General features: G+C 37.2%; 1 protein-coding gene across 14 annotated transcripts in view; it reads right to left on the reverse strand.

Moving 5' to 3' along the window:
• COL25A1 (collagen type XXV alpha 1 chain) overlaps positions 1-16,112 on the reverse strand; it is a 523,210-nt gene that overhangs the window by 137,421 nt on the left and 369,677 nt on the right. For 12 of the 14 annotated variants that reach the window (XM_037731778.1, XM_037731776.1, XM_037731761.1 and 9 more), the window contains exons 7-8: positions 1,347-1,418; positions 505-612 (exon numbers count right to left, since the gene is read on the reverse strand). In XM_037731778.1, the coding sequence (XP_037587706.1) occupies positions 505-612; positions 1,347-1,418 (180 nt within the window). Of the gene's footprint in view, positions 1-504; positions 613-1,346; positions 1,419-2,188; positions 2,249-16,112 lie in introns of all 14 variants that reach the window. The other 2 variants (XM_017509228.2, XM_017509319.2) reach the window with 1 other exon arrangement.

Raw genomic sequence — 16,112 nt, forward strand, 5'->3', positions numbered from 1 at the left:
CGGTTTTTAGCAATTTTGGAGGTTCAAGTTATTTATAAGGGATTAAATATTGGAACATTTCCTTTCCTCTACTTTCCGTAAATAGCATAGAACTTTATCGGTCTGATCTTGAGCCTTTGGAAAATGTTATTAGTCTCCTACTTAGTTTTTCAAATGAATCTCCCATTTAAACCAAAGGCCCTGGTGCACACTATGGCAGCGAAGAGACAAATGGGGTCCCGCAACTCCAATCACAGATTTCTTGAGGCTTAAAAACAGGGTAGTGGCTGCCTCCAGGTGTCTCTAGTGGTTTTCTTGGATCCCCAGTGGATTGTGTGGTAAAGAGGAATGCACCTGGGAGTCCCTTGTGCTGCTTGGGGACTTTCCCATCATCCCACTTCCCTCAACCCACGACGCTCACTGGACCCCCTGACCTGATGCCCCCACCACCCTACTCCACCCTAGTTCTCAGCCCTTAACACGAAACAAAACTTTTGAGAACAAGTGATCCAAAAAGCAACTCACAGGTACTCCTGGCATTCCACGGGGGCCATCTTTCCCTGTGTCCCCAGGTGGTCCTCTTGGGCCTGGAGGGCCTGGGGGTCCTGGAGGCCCTGCCTGTCCTTGGTCACCCTGTGATGGAGAAGGGAACAGACCAGCAATAACCATGAAAGATAAAGACCCAGGTCTTCTTTTCAGCACCTTAAATTTGTATTATCTAATCCACGTTTACACTATGAAAAGAACCAGAACAGTCACAAATATAAAGCCTGTAGGCAATTTGCCTCCCAGCAGGCAGCAAATAAATATTCATGCTGGGTGACTGAGTAGATGCTCTTAAAATCAAAGCAGTTCAGGAACCAGCGCTTACAGTTCTTGGAAATAGGGCATATGTCACCACTGTAGTCAGAGCTGGTATAAAACATGTGCATTACTTTATCCATAACAACCCTGCATCAGTTACGTTCACCACATTTAACAAAATGGCTGCATTTATAGTTAGACAAATGTGTTTACTTTTTCATACCCTATAAAATTAAGCATATGAGGTTCCCATCATATGGCATGATAATTTATAAATTAGCAAAGCTGGAAAGCTTAGAAACTGGATCTGTTAGTGGTTACAATTTACATTTTTTTAACTAAGAAAAAATTTGATACGCTTTTAATATCTTTTTTTGGTACTGTCATCTAACATTTCAAACAAATGCAGCTCACTAAATGAAATTTTGTTTGAGGATATCTCCAAATAAATACCCACCCGCCACTCACACCCCACCCATAATAGATAAATTGTAAAGCAATAGGTGCACAGAGCAATATCCACTGTAAAGAAGAAATCAGACTTCAGCAAGAATAAGCACTACCTTAATCAGGCGGCGTTTAATGAGCTGCTGATCAGCAGAGAGAAACCCATGATTGATTTTAGGAAACACCATCTGATCAGTCAGGTGAGGTCAAAGGTTGAAGTTCAGAGATGAGAGAGTTGAAGAATAGACATCAGAAGGCCCCAAGAAAGAAATAAAGATATATACATTAGACTTATAATGATTTAAAAAAATAGAACTGGCACTTATGTCTAACATTAGACCCACTGGATCTTCTTGAAAGAAATATCCTGAAATGGGATGGTGAAACCAGATATCTTCAGTAGTAATGAACATTTTTTGTGCCCCTTAATTTTGCTGTGGATGTTGGATCTTTTTAATGTAGTTTATTCCCAGAAGCAGGAAAGCAGGTGCACCCCTGCATTCTTCACTCTGAGAAGAAAGTCTAGAGACGAAATGCCAGTTCCATTTCCGTCAGACTTGTCAACCAGCATAATGTGGCATGAACTCGACTGCCATTTTATTGATGCCCGAAGTCCAGAGAGAGTACTTAGGATTATTTAATTGACTGGAAAAATATTACAGAGCATTAGAATGCATACAAATTAAGCCATCAAGGCGTGGTATGGTTCTAGATCGTTATGCCCACCTCTCTTCACAGTACCTGTTTGACATCAATATCCTCCTCTCAAGTATGCTCAGAATACACCCTCTTAATTGATATTCGACCTCACTGATGCAAGTGGGGTCCCAAGTGCCCAATAACTTGATATATATGATGAGAGGAAGCTAACGGGCTCGGCAAGCCAATTAAATGGTTCCTGCTCACGCTTATGCTGATTGCAGCTCTGACTATGCAGGCATAGGTGACAACCACAAACCTTGACGGTGAGGATCTGATTACTGTGCAGGGCAGCAACTGTGGGGAAGCCTGGCAGGCCCTATGGACATAGCACAGCACCAAAACAACACGACATAAAACGTCACACAGACATTTCACTGGGGGACAAACAAAACAAGTACATACCTAGTGTCTCCCTTTCCTGGCTCTAAGTCTTGCCTTGTCTGACACACCATAAACAAAATTAGATACTTGAGACCCCAAAATAAACCTTTTCTTTTTTTGGACAAAGTCTCAACCTCCACTTCCTGGGTTCAAGTGATTCTCCTGCCTCGGCTTCCCTAGTAGCTGGGATTACAGGCATGCATCACCGTGCCCTGCTAATTTTTGTATTTTTAGTAGAGGCAGGGTTTCACCATGTTGGCCAGGCTAGTCTCGAACTCCTGACCTCAAGTGATCCACCTGCCTTGGCCTCCCAAAGCGCTGGGATTACAGGCATGAGCCACCATGTCTGACCTTTTTTTTTTTTTTAAAGAGAGTCTTGCTCTGTCACCCAGGCTGGAGTGCAATGGCACAATCTCAGCTCACTGAAGCCTCCACCTCCTGCGTTCAGGTGATTCTCTGTCTCAGCCTGCCAAGTAGCTGGGATTACAGGTGCACACCACTACACCCAGCTAATTTTTGTATTTTCAGTAGAGAGGGGGTTTCACTATGTTGGCCAGGCTGTCTTGAACTTCTGACCTCAAGTGATTTGTCTGCCTTGGCCTCTCAAAGTGCTGGGATTATAGGTGTGAACCACCATGCCCAGCCAAACCAATCATTTCTTAAAGCCTGGAATGGGGAGAGTGAGGGCTCATTGTCACTGAGCCTGGGGCAGGTACAATGGGATCTGTGTCTACAGAGGGTAAGAGTTTGCTACATGGAATATTTCTGAAATCTTACTTACAAAATTGCAACATCTTAATTACAAAATGTTAGTCCAAAATGGAGATAACTATAGACACTGTTACGAAAACAACACTGTAGTTTCCTTCCATTGACATTCTGTTTACAACTCAGGACATACAATACATGTATTAATTCTTTTTTGGACAACAACAGGGAACAAAATTTTGCCATCAGATCAGACTTATTCCCCAGAATAAACGTAGTACACCTCACAAAACATAGTCTTGCCACCCACATATCAAAATTTCTCTCTCCAATCATATGACAAATCTCAGATCTCTCCTGTTTCAGGAACTCATGCAGAGGTGGTGGATGAAAATCTGTATATTTCATGTCAGGGGGATTTACGGCCACACTCTGCAGTAATCACTTCTGTCACATAACTTTTCCAAAAGAACTTGACAGTTCACACAACGCCTTAATGCAGAAAAGCAGTTTTAAATTCCTTATCCAAGAAGAACAGGGGACAGATGTTTTCGAGAGTCATTCTTCAATAACTAGTACTAATTTCTCCTCACAGGCGTTATCAATTGGGTAAGTCTGAGAGAGAAATTTTGTCTTTGTTCTATTTCTTTTCTAACAACATGTGAAACTAAAGATTTTTATTCTCCTACTCACCTCCCCCCCCAAAAAAAAAACACAGAACATGTTTACCATACAAATAAAATAAACAACAACCACAGCAATACATGGCCTGGGCACCCCTCCTGCCCTTTCCCTCTTCCCACCCAAATTTATCTTGCAGATATTTTTAGGAAAGCATAGAAATTTTCAAGATTTTTAAATTTATTAGTTTTGTGGATATTTTCTCTCCACATTCCTCATATTAGAGATATGTTTTTCTTTTTAAGAGAGGCAGTAAAATTAGTTTGCAGTCTGAAGACATTTCTTCAGCCCTAATGGCTTTGATTCTCAGTCTTCAGTACTACAACTTCTCAGGAAGCAAAACCAAGAAAATCTTATCTCTCTAGCCAGATTTGTTCTGATAAGGCTAGTAAGTGGCCGCGTAGTTTTGAGGTGACCTATGTCCTCTTTTTTTTTCTCTCTAAATGCAAGTCCTTTAAATATAGATTCTGCATAAATTCAGAAATGCTACAAGTTGGAAAACAGATGTATACAATTTGCTTTTGTTTTACTATGGAATATGAGTTTAAAATGTTATTAGATGGTAATATGCCAGCATCTTTCCATCTGTGACTCATTAGCCCTATATTACATAGTCAGAATTTTATATATAAATCTCATATTTATGTAACAAAGAACAAAAACAGATACAAATAAGAAGTCTATAAGGGATCAGAATCTTGATTAGTGGCGATAAATCATAATGTCACTTGAAAAAGAATTATCTAACAAAATTATTTTAAATTAAAAGCCTTTTAGCAGCACACATGGTAGGCCTTACAAATATTCTGAAATTTGAATGTATAAATAATTCACTTCTTGTATTCTTATCTGAGCATGACCAGCCTTCTACTTGATCACATTTTCTAAATGCTCCCTCGCACACACACAGCCTCAAGTTTTATAACTCCTTAGTTTGGGTTCCAGTTTTAATGAGATCTAAAGAGAGAAGTGGATAGGTAATTCTCACCTCAGAAAGATCATTTCCCTCAAACAGAATAATTTCTATTTGAGAAAGCTGACATATATTCTTTAATCACCTTGACTGTGAAAATGCTACCAATTAGGTGTTTACAGCTACGTTTTAAAGATTTCATTAGCATGTAGGCAAAATAGTTTTTCAGGAGTTTACATATAGCATAGTAAAAAGGGGACATCTGGAAGGATTTTCTTAAATTCTAACAAAAATCCCATGATTTGGGCTACAATGTCCTAGGACCCTGTGCTTTTCAAACTGGGGTAAAAATAACCCCCAGATTATAGGCCAGTGTCCTAGTGAGTGTTTCAAAGCAATAACAAATACGGTACCTCTTCTTAAAAAGTCTATTTAATTAATGGTAAATAAATTTAAACATTTTTATGTAAAGCAAATGTTCATATAGGAATATAGCATTCAAAATTGCATACGTTTTAAAAATATTCCCCATTTGATGGTGTTAAAAAAATCCCATTTCACAGGGGCTCCCTCCAGATCCTGGGCAGACATGGACTCTGCTTCTTGTAGGAGTTCTTTGGAGGGTTGGTTTGTAAAGTACAGGTGTTGACACCCATCCTTAGGGCATGGCTTTGAGTGGCCATAGCTGCTAAGCTTCAGTAGGCATTCATACAGAGAATATAGTTTTTATTAACTATACCATTTTTTCCCACAGTATCATTAGTCATAGTTCTTTCTAAACAAATAAAATGGACATATTTTACTTGGTTTTGCATCTCAGAAAACTTGCCTGGTACACAGATGGTTTGAGTGGGTGTGGAAAAACAAATGTGTCTCTAGAAAAATATGGAGAAAAAAAATCCAGGAATAAGCTAAATACTGAAATAATTTTTGTTGTTGATTTTTTTTTTTTTTTTTTTTTTTTTTTTTTTGGAGATGGAGTCTGGCTTTGTTGCCCAGGCTGGACTGTAGTGGTGTGATCTCAGCTCACTGCAACCTCCACCTCCTGGGTTCAAGCAATTCTCCTGCCCCAGCCTCCTGAGTAGCTGGGACTACAGGCACCTGCTACCACAACCAGCTAACTTTTATATTTTTAGTAGAGATGGGGTTTCACCATGTTGGCCAGATATCTCGAATTCCTGACCTCAAGTGATTCGCGCACCTCAGCCTTCCGAAGTGCTGAGATTATAGGTGTGAGCCATCACACCCGGCCTGAAATAATTTGTACATATTTTCACCCCAAAATATTTTGAATTCTTAAAAAATCAGAGGTATAAGAGCTGTAAAACTACCTTATATAACTCATTTTTTCCCCTCCTGAGAGCATAAAGCCTCAGACAGCTTCATGAATCTTCATGATGTTCGATAAAGTAGAAAACCATCTCACAATCAGTATTTTAACATCATTACAGGAAGGGCTATATCTCCCCGTTTATTATTATCTAGAAGAAACAATGCGAGCCTACCCCAAAGGGATATTGAACAAATAAATAATTCATAAGAAATGCTTCTAACTACTTAGGGGCTATACATTCAAGGTGTTACTGTCATTTTTATTGTGTACTCAGTCATAATGAATGTTATAAGACTACAAATAGTGAGAAAATTTTTTCTTTCTCAAAAGTATTCAATAAGGCAATGATAGAGCCAGAAATTCGATCCAGGTCTTCTGATTCTAGACTTTGTCATTAAGCAATTTATATGTTTATAATTTTCTTCTACCTGCTCTACAGTTTAAATATTAAAAAGTTTAAAAACTGACTAACAAGCAACAATATTTTGAAAATATTTGTTGAGCACCTTCTGTACAACATTCACTATGCCATGCTCTGGGGATTGAATGACGAGCCAGATCCCAAGTTCACAGGGTTTACCATCTAGCGGAGAAATAGAAATAAACTGGCAGCTATCACACAGAGAGATAAGTATTGTGGTGGAGAAGTTGTGGCGGTGGAGGGGGCTACAAAAAAAATAAAATGTGCACCAGACACAGGTTTGTGGAGCCATGGAAGTCCTCCCAAGCCAGGTGAATGAGGGGATCGAGTTTGGTACGGGAAGAGTAAAACTGATGACAGACCATTTAGGAAGCTATTACAATAGTCTAGTGAGATCGTGTCTTAGAACCAGAGGATGGACAAATCAATAGTTTCAGTTGTTATAAAGGAAGTCAAATTGGTAGGACTTATAGCTTGGCTGAGAACACAAGGATAAATGAGGAGCCGAGAATTGTCCTAGGTCTCTAGCTTGGACAACGGAAAGACAGTAGAGGGAACACAAGGAAAAGGCTTTCTGGGGTAGGCAGGTAGTTATGAATGACCAATTCAGCTGCAGATTTGCTGAATTTGAGATATCTATGGAAAGCCAAGGGGTAGCAGTTGACATGCATATAAAATGGAAGGAAGGAGAGAACTACCATCCACAGGGCTATGTGAAGTCACCTAGGGAGGCTGTAGAGAGGACAGTCCTAGGAAAAAGTCCTTCAAAAGACTTAGGTTTAAGGGATGAGCAGAAGAGGCAGCTACAAAGAAGATGAAAAGGAGTGGCTGTAGAAGCAGGAGGAATGCTAATTCTAACAAAAATTCTAGACATGCCAATGACTCAAAATGATAGATGCACACACTTTACTTTGCTGTTTATTGCATCAATAATGCTGCATAAATGCACATAAATGGCCCATAATAAGAACAGGTTAACTGACAATGGCTGGTCATTGATCGGCATAAGGGAGTGTACCTGAGGTTGTAGGGCAATGGAGGAAAAGATTATAAAGGGTCAAGGAGCCCCAATAGCAAGTCATAGTGAAAGAAATAATATGCATTATGCAGAAAAATGAAATCTCTAAGTTTTTCCATAATGTAAACACTATCATGATTCTGTTTGCCTAAAATACATCATGCATTACAACATGAGCATTACAGTGGGCATGTGTGCAGCATAAATAAAGATAAATATTCTTCGAAGTTGATAAAATAATTTCTAGCTAAGAGAGACCAGATGGGGAAATACTATAATAGGATACAAAAATATTTAGGTAAAAGAATTGCTTTAGTTTAGTCGAAACTGTTAGATGGCTAAATAAGGAAAGAAAAGAAATTAAGAGAAAGAAATTTGAAGCTAGATCATTCCATACTGCAGTAGATGGTATAATGTGTCTGTCTGAATAGAAAAATCAACTATATAAAGCTAAACAGCTAAAGAAATTGTTTTGAAAAATCTTATAATATGAAAATTGGAGCCTGTGGAAATCAGAAATTCTAACGGCTGGTAAAAGATTGCCTGATGGTAGTATTAATTATGGAAAGAATTAGCCTTCTGTAGTTGAATATGATGTTTTCAACTGGCTCAGAAAGTTACAATTTTTCTTTTTTATTGATACCCTAAGTTCCATTCTACTATTTTTTATCATAAATATTAACCCTATTCACTCCAGGAAGTATCTTTTTATACGTAGATGATAAGAGTAATTTTACAAGTTATTTGGAAGAGAAATTTTAAAATGCAGTCTCTATATTGACAAATGTCATTAAATACTGCAGCTACTAAAATGCTAAGTAAGTGAAGACAGCCTGCAAAAGATCTATGAATAAGTAGATGGCAGATAAGCTTCAATACTGGCAAGTGCGAAGTATAAGAAAAATGCTTAAACTACTCATATAGTGCCCAAGGCCAGGATTCCAGGGCTTGTTGTCAAGTGTCTCCTAATGACATACAGCTAAGAAAGGCCAATAGAAGATGAGACCCCATGAAAAGAGGTCGAATTCCTGAAGAAGTGTCTTCCTGGTCTGAGTGGCCAGAGAAGTGTAGACACAGGATATGCAGAAGACAAAACAGCCTTGCAGTCTGGGAAGATGTAGAAAAATAAAACTGTATTGATCTTATTTATATACACTCTGCTAGAACTGGATCAGAGCTATTCTCTATAAACAAACATCAAGAGAGCAGTCCTGTCTTAGGGTTTCTTAATAATAATTAAAATAAATAATGACAATGGTGATTATGGTAATAATAGTGGCCAATGCTTACATACTTTCTATGCACAAGGTATTCTTCTAAGAGTTTTATAAATATTCACTCTTTTAATCCTCACACCAACTACTTGACAGATGAGGAATTTGAGACACAAAGAGGAGGGGTCTTGTCCACCCAACTGTAAGTGGCAGAGCCAAGAGTCACCCCCCTCCCGGACCAACTGCTCCAGGGTCAACCATCTTAACCAGCATATTTTCCTTAAATTTTTCATAGTCTCTGAATTTCATTTCTACTTATTCATTTATTCAACAAGAATTTGATAAGATTACACAATGACCAAGACACTATTTGGACATTGGGATTAGAGATGTAAACTAAGATCAACCTTATACTGGGCCTTCTGGAGCTTAGAACATATGAAGGCAGGCAGACATGAAACAAGCAACTTCAAACGTGACTGGGATCTCTTTTGCTAACATGTATCCATGCTTTTTTTTCTCTTGTATTTTTTCATTTCCTCCCCATTCCTGCATGAAGCTCTTAGATGACCCTTTGCTTAGGGCTCAGAGGAGGCATGAGGAGGCAGAGTGCAAGATGTAAGTTGTCTACCAACATTTCTAGAAATGAAAAATAACTAGGGAGTCTCTGAGAGCAGAGGGGACCTCTGCTTCCCAGCAGCACTTCCAGGAAAGCAACACCACAAAGAAATGACCATGTGACATGTCAGATAGACATGTGTGGGCAGCCTTGCAAAGGATTCCCCTGGCTGAAGCACTGCACAGAAGTAGCAGAAAGATTCCCATGCCCCATAGGTGCAGTCGTGACACACTCAGAGACCTTTGGGGCTAGCCACTCTCAAACGGCAACAACACCTTTCCTTTCTGATGCTATTACCTAGATGAACACTGAAAAAAATTAGAAAATATATTTTCCTTTTCTAAAGGCATACTGAATCAACACTTGGTATATATAGGTCCTATTTTAGGAACTCTCCCTTGAGATATAGACTCTGTTCTTCAATTTTTGGCAAGATCAGGATAAAGGCAATGGCAATGGGTGGTAGGATTACTGTGGGAGGTCAGATCGTTAAGAACAAAAGAGATGAACTAAAACATGCATTCCTTCGTGTGACAAACGCCTCTGGAATACAAGTTATACACCAAGTACAGTGAAAGAAGCTGCAGGGATTCAAATCTAATTGGGAAGAGGGGATTGTCATATGAATGTCAATCCACATGGAAAATGTGTTAAATTGGTACTCTAGTTAGAGGAGCAGGCAGCACTTAAGCTTATTCTGTCTGAGGACCGGGGTAAAACACCCATCAAGGTAGCAATTGAGACACATGATGATTAGGACCATCGTACTGAAGTGAAGTGTGGACTTGAGGCCTCTGGAAGAAGGTATACCAGTCTGTAGCACAGTGAACAAAGGAGAAGGTACACTCAAGGAATTCTGTTAAGGTGAGTTGGCTGTAGTGAAGCACACACATCTTAGAGAAATGCCTGGAAAAACTGATAGAGCATAGATGTGAAAGGTCTTAAAAGAAGCTTCAAGAAGGAAGTAGTAGAAAGCCATGAAGGTTTTCATACAGTAAAGGTGCCGTGCCATATGAATATAAGGAAGACAATTCTGACAAAAGTAAAGAACAGATTAAAACCAAGATATGGTTCATAATGCTTCATTTGCAATTCCAAAATCCAAAGTCTCTGAAGATAAAATATTTTTTCTTTTCGATATGGTGTCTCACTCTGTCACCCAGGCTAGAGTACAGTGGTGCAATCTCAGCTCACTGAAACTTCCGCCTCCCGGGTTCAAGCAGATCTCTTGCCTCAGCCTCCCGAATAGCTGGGATTACAGGTGCCTGCTACCATGCCTGGATAATTTTCGTATTTTTAGTAGAGATGAGATTTCACCATGTTGGCCAGGCTAGTCTTGAACTCCTGACATCAGGTGATCCACCCACCTTGGCCTTCCACATTGTTGGGACTACAGGCGTGAGCCACCACACCTAGTAAAAATATTTTTTCTTAAGTTTTAAAGTTGCTCCGTTTGCAGCAAGCTCGTGTGCTGGCAAAAACGTATTTGAACAGATGTAAGGCTGTTTATGGTCATTAATAATCCGTCTAAGTGTGAATATGCATATGTTGCACTGTCGAATTTGATGGTTTGATTACAGGGTGTCTCAGGCCCCTCAGGGTGTCAGACAATATGCACAGCATGCATTAAATTAACTTTCTAATACCTAAAAACCCTAAATTCTGAAACACACTTGACTAATAAGAGTTTTAAGAAAGGACTGTGAGCCTAGTTCAAAATTTATGACAAAGTGCTCATTAGCAGAACTAAAGATTATAGAAAGCGTGGTAAGTTTTGAATTTAAGGAAATTTGGGTTTGAATTTAAGGAAAGTGAGTTTGAATTTAAGTTTTGAATTTAAGGAAATGTGGGTTTGAACAATAAAATGTATTAATATAGGCAAGTCTAAAAAATGCCATGTCACAGTATATGGCAATCTGTATATATATTATAATTTATACCAGTTTGTAGTAATTAAAAATAATTTTTTTATGATTTCAATGTTATATAATGAGAACTAGTATGATCAATTATACATCCTTGAATTAATTGCTTTAATAAATAAGCACATTTATAATTATCATCTATGTTTTGCAAATAAGCAAAAAAAAAAAACTGTGAAAATTTTGTCCTTTTATTAAATGAAAAAAAAATTCTCCAGAAGTCCTGTTTAGAATATCAATTTGATTGTCAAACACTGCATAAAAATCTGCCTAAACCACCCTGTCAAAAAAAAAAAAAAAAAAAAAAAGGTGCAAAAGCAGGCTTAACTTCAGCCCCATCTGAATTCTGTGCAACATGCCTTTGAAATACATGTTCAATTGTGGAGCTTAAATTACAGTTTTTTAATTCTCAAAAAGTCTTCTAAGATGGTACAGTATAGAAATACCATGCCATACAATAATATTTTGGATCTACAGTTCTATAAAACCTAGGGTGCCCTTCATTTGAGGTTGCCAGATCAAGGACTCATCTCAACTTAAATATATTCTATGTATTTTCTGAAAGGAAGCAGTCTGCATCTGGGAAAGAAGGCACAGCATGGATCAGGAAAGAGGATCAGTAGCTGACAGGGCATCTGACACTAAAGGGAAAAGAGGCATTTCTCTAGTAGTCTGTGAGAAAAACTCAACTTTTTTTTTTTGCATGTTTCATGCTAGGAGAGAAAGCATAATTATCGTGCCATTCTCTGAAAATTCTATTTATTACTCTGGTTTAATGAGTATTTGCTAAACATCCTTTGTTTGCTATTAGATTGAGTTGACTCTAAAATTCCTTGGACATGCAACCTGAATGGTAGCCTCTTTTCTACTCACGGAAGAAGTAGATGGCTATAATGGATGGAAAATCATCCTGTACTTCCTTGTATATCTCTGAGGTTCAAAATCCACCCTAAATAAAGATTAGCCCACAGGAAATGCCTGACAGCCCTCTGGGATGACTGAACTCTCCAAAAGTGACCTTAGCAAAGATAATGGAGTACTTGAAACAGCATAGCAGAGAGTAACGTTACTTACAGTGGTATTCCTCTAGGTACTTTACTAGTTAAACTGGTCCTATTCGCCAGCATCTTCCTTTAATTCAAATTCTAATTCTGTAGTGTTTTCTCAGGGTCTGTTCGATTATACAAAACTAAAATATAGTCTGTTGCCTGAGGGCATCCCTGAAATCTGCAGGTTTCCCAAAGAGGCTAAAATATTTATTGCAATTTAGGACATGTTTGAACATCCTGTAATTATTTTTATATTTGATGTCACTTGTACATATGGAGTAAACTCAAATGACTATAAAAACTTGGCAGATAGTATATAAAGAAGCAGATTTAAGACAAAAGGACATGGAGAGACTTGGCTGAATAGAAGAGTAAAGCTGGGGCTGAAAGGAAACAAGAATCCATTGATTTTTGCCACAGATGAAAGCAGACCTAGTGCAGCTAAACCTTCACCTCCTTCATGAGAAACCAGAAATGCAAGTCTTTTTTTTAAATAAATGTTTCAGATTATAATGTTTGTTAATTCAAATTTAGTATACACATTTATATTCCAAATGAAAATACATTTGATACTACGAATTGTCTCATAGATTACCAGTTAAAGATCTCTGATTTAGTGCTTTTGAATGGTGAAATACAAACAAAACAACTGTAGGACTTTGTATCATAGCACACTTAGCCCACCTGATGGAACGTTATTTTGTTCCATTAGCATTTGAAGAAAGGGTTACTAGTTTTATCGGATCAATCACACATTGTAATTCAGAACACAGATTCTTAAATCATAAAAATGTTAAAATATGATTGTTATAAATTATCGCTAGCAGGAAGAATAGAACAAGGTATAATTCCTTTTTGCAAAGGATGTACCTACTTCCCATTGTGATGAATCCATTTGGGAGGAGTCTCATGATTTGTGCTCTTAATGAAAGAGGGTATTGTAATCTACATGAGAATTATGGTTTCTCTGGGAATGTCAAAATCGAATTTCCTGACTTCTGTGAAATTAAATCTAAACTTTATAATGACATAAATATTGAAAAATCATAAAATAAACTTTCTACTTTTTGATTTCAATCTCCTGGTTGTGGTTGATATTGTTGTTATTTAATGAAATGCAGTACATTTTTTATATGAAGTAGTATACCACATGCTATCATGTTTGTTATATTCAATTATTAAAAATGATATTTATTTGCACATATAATTTAAACTTTTGTATATCTGCACAGTGTAGTTTGCACTTGAAACTACACTAATAATATTCATATTTAACCTCAAATGTCTTTTTATACTTACATATTTCAAGTACTTTTATGCTTCCAAATTTAGATAATAAGGCAGACAAAATGTCAAGAATAAAGATTAGATTGTCTTAGTTACTGAAAATGGGGCTCAAAATATGCCTTAGGTGCAATTTTAGATAGGAACAATTCTTTCTTTATTTAAATGTACTTAATATTCCATTTATCAAAGAAATTTGTCCATATATAATAGAAAAAAGATTTTCTCTTTTTATGGTTACATGAATTAATTCAAAATGTAACATGGTCTTTCAACATAGTAAATTTTAAATGACATGTTTGCATTATTTACTATTAAATATAAAAGAAAAAAGTGAATGACAACAATCTGAATTTAAATGTATAACTAATCAAGACCAAGAAAAAAACTTTCTCTGATGTTTTAAAATATCTAAAAGCAATAGCCCGATTTACAAAGTACAGATGTATGTTATAAATCTTTTTTTAATGGGTCTTCAATTTCAGTACCCATAGGAACAAAGTTTATGTTTTAAAAACCAGGTGGCATCTGGGCTACCCAGATAAGTGGCCAGTTCTACCACCTCATTAGCTACAAGTTTTATGACTCACATATGTGGCTAAAAAATTATAAGATGTATGTCTGTCATATCATTATTGAAATTGAATTGCTTATTTTCACATAAGGCACTGTCAATCATTCTCCTTGGGTGATATGGGATTTTAGCAAGTAAGAAACATGAAAGAGAGGGAGAAGAAGTTATTATTTTGTAGCTCTGGGATGAAGCTTCGTAACATTATGCAGAATTGAGATTAAGCTTCATAAACTTTAATTGCACAATTGTCCATGTTTCTTGACTTGTTAAATGTTGGGGAAGTTAATGTTGGAAAAGTGTCACAAAACAAATTTGACTACAAAAAAAAACATTTTCAAGGGAAATGCCAGTCAACTTTCGTACAAGGCATAATTACCCAATTTGTGAATGACTAAGGACCTAATAATTCACAAGTTTCAGAGTGGACTTCCCTTCCCCTATCCTATTCTTTGTTGGATTTCCTCCTTTATGAATATCTTAATTAAAAATAAGGAAGGAAAGAAAAAAGGAAGTGAAAGTCAATCCAAGGATTAACAGAGAAGACTGGCACGGAACATTACGATCTGTGTCAGGAGCACTTAGGCCCCATGAAGACTGGGAGGAATTTCTAAGGGCAACAAAAAGAGCACATTCAGTTGGATTCAGACAGAGAAGAATAACAAAATAATAGATCTTTTTTTTTCAGTCAACTGAAAATAAAATGTGAATAGTCGATAGAAGAAAGCAATAGCAACCAGTTCCTATTTAGTTTGAATTCTCCGTCAAACAGAAAAAACTATAGTTGTTTGAATTAAACATTGCCACAAATATTGGTGTATTAAATGCCAAGAAAAGTGAAGCGATTACTAATGAAAACTCTGGAAATATAAATGTGTTTTAGCCTGAATAAATAGCTTTCAAAATACTGAGCATGCGCCAACAAAAAATTATTCAATGATCCATATCATTTTTCAGGAACTGCAAAAAGTGTAAGAAGGAATAGAAGAGAGAAAAAGGTAACTCTGTGATGTGTAGACAGATTGCTAAAATTTGTATTCACCTAAGTTGAGAACATATTATTAAAAGGACTGTTGGTGAAAATTTGTAACAGAATACTAACTTTATTGCCTTTTTAAAAAGGGTGATTGGTAGGTAGATGCACATAAGTAACTGGATTTCAGCAAGTGGTATGCTAAGGTTTCTTGTATTATCCTTAGATTCCATATTGAGAAATCTGAACTGAAAATCAATGAAAATAATGGATTTATAACTTGTTGAACAAGCTACACAGATAACAATCCTTAACCAGTCACACAGTTCAAGACCTCAGGACTGATCCATTCAATATATGTTATTTTGTTTTTTTGAGACGGAATTTCACTCTTGTCATCCAGGCCAGAGTACAATGGCACGATCTTGGCTCACTGCAACCTCCACCTTCTGGTTCAAGCGATTCTCCTGCCTCAACCTCCCAAGTAGCTGGCATTACAGGTGTATGCCATCATGCCCAACTAATTTTTGTATTTTTAGCAGGTTTCACTATGTTGGCCAGGCTGGTCACAAACTCATGACCTCAGGTGATCCACCGGCTTTGGCCTCCAAAAGTGCCTGGATTATAGGTGTGAGCCACCACACCTGGCCTCAGTACATGTATTAATGAATCAGTCTTCTCAAACTTTGGGTGTGGGAATAATTTTTGTCTCTACAGGCATGTCTGTTTCTAGATCTATATCTCAAACCTCCAGGAAATGGGAGAGATGGAGAGATATAATGGTTGTTGGATTACAGAATAGAATCCTGAGGGGACCTCAATAGGATAGAATGATGAGAGTGGTATACAAATAACATGGAATAAAAGAACGTAACGGTATATGGGGCCAATAAACAAGTTATGTAAGTACATGACTGAGGAGCTAAGAGTTAGTAACAGTAAAAAAAAAGATTTTAGAATTTAAATTGATAAATTTATATATTAATATATGATATGGCTGTCAACGTTGTTTAAAGCTCATCTAATTCCAGACTGTATTAACAAACAGACACATACGCATGTGGGTTTTATCCCACTTTTCTCCAGCCAGGCA

Source organism: Cebus imitator, unplaced genomic scaffold, assembly GCF_001604975.1.
Source record: "Cebus imitator isolate Cc_AM_T3 unplaced genomic scaffold, Cebus_imitator-1.0 Scaffold17, whole genome shotgun sequence".
Lineage (NCBI taxonomy): Eukaryota > Metazoa > Chordata > Mammalia > Primates > Cebidae > Cebus > Cebus imitator.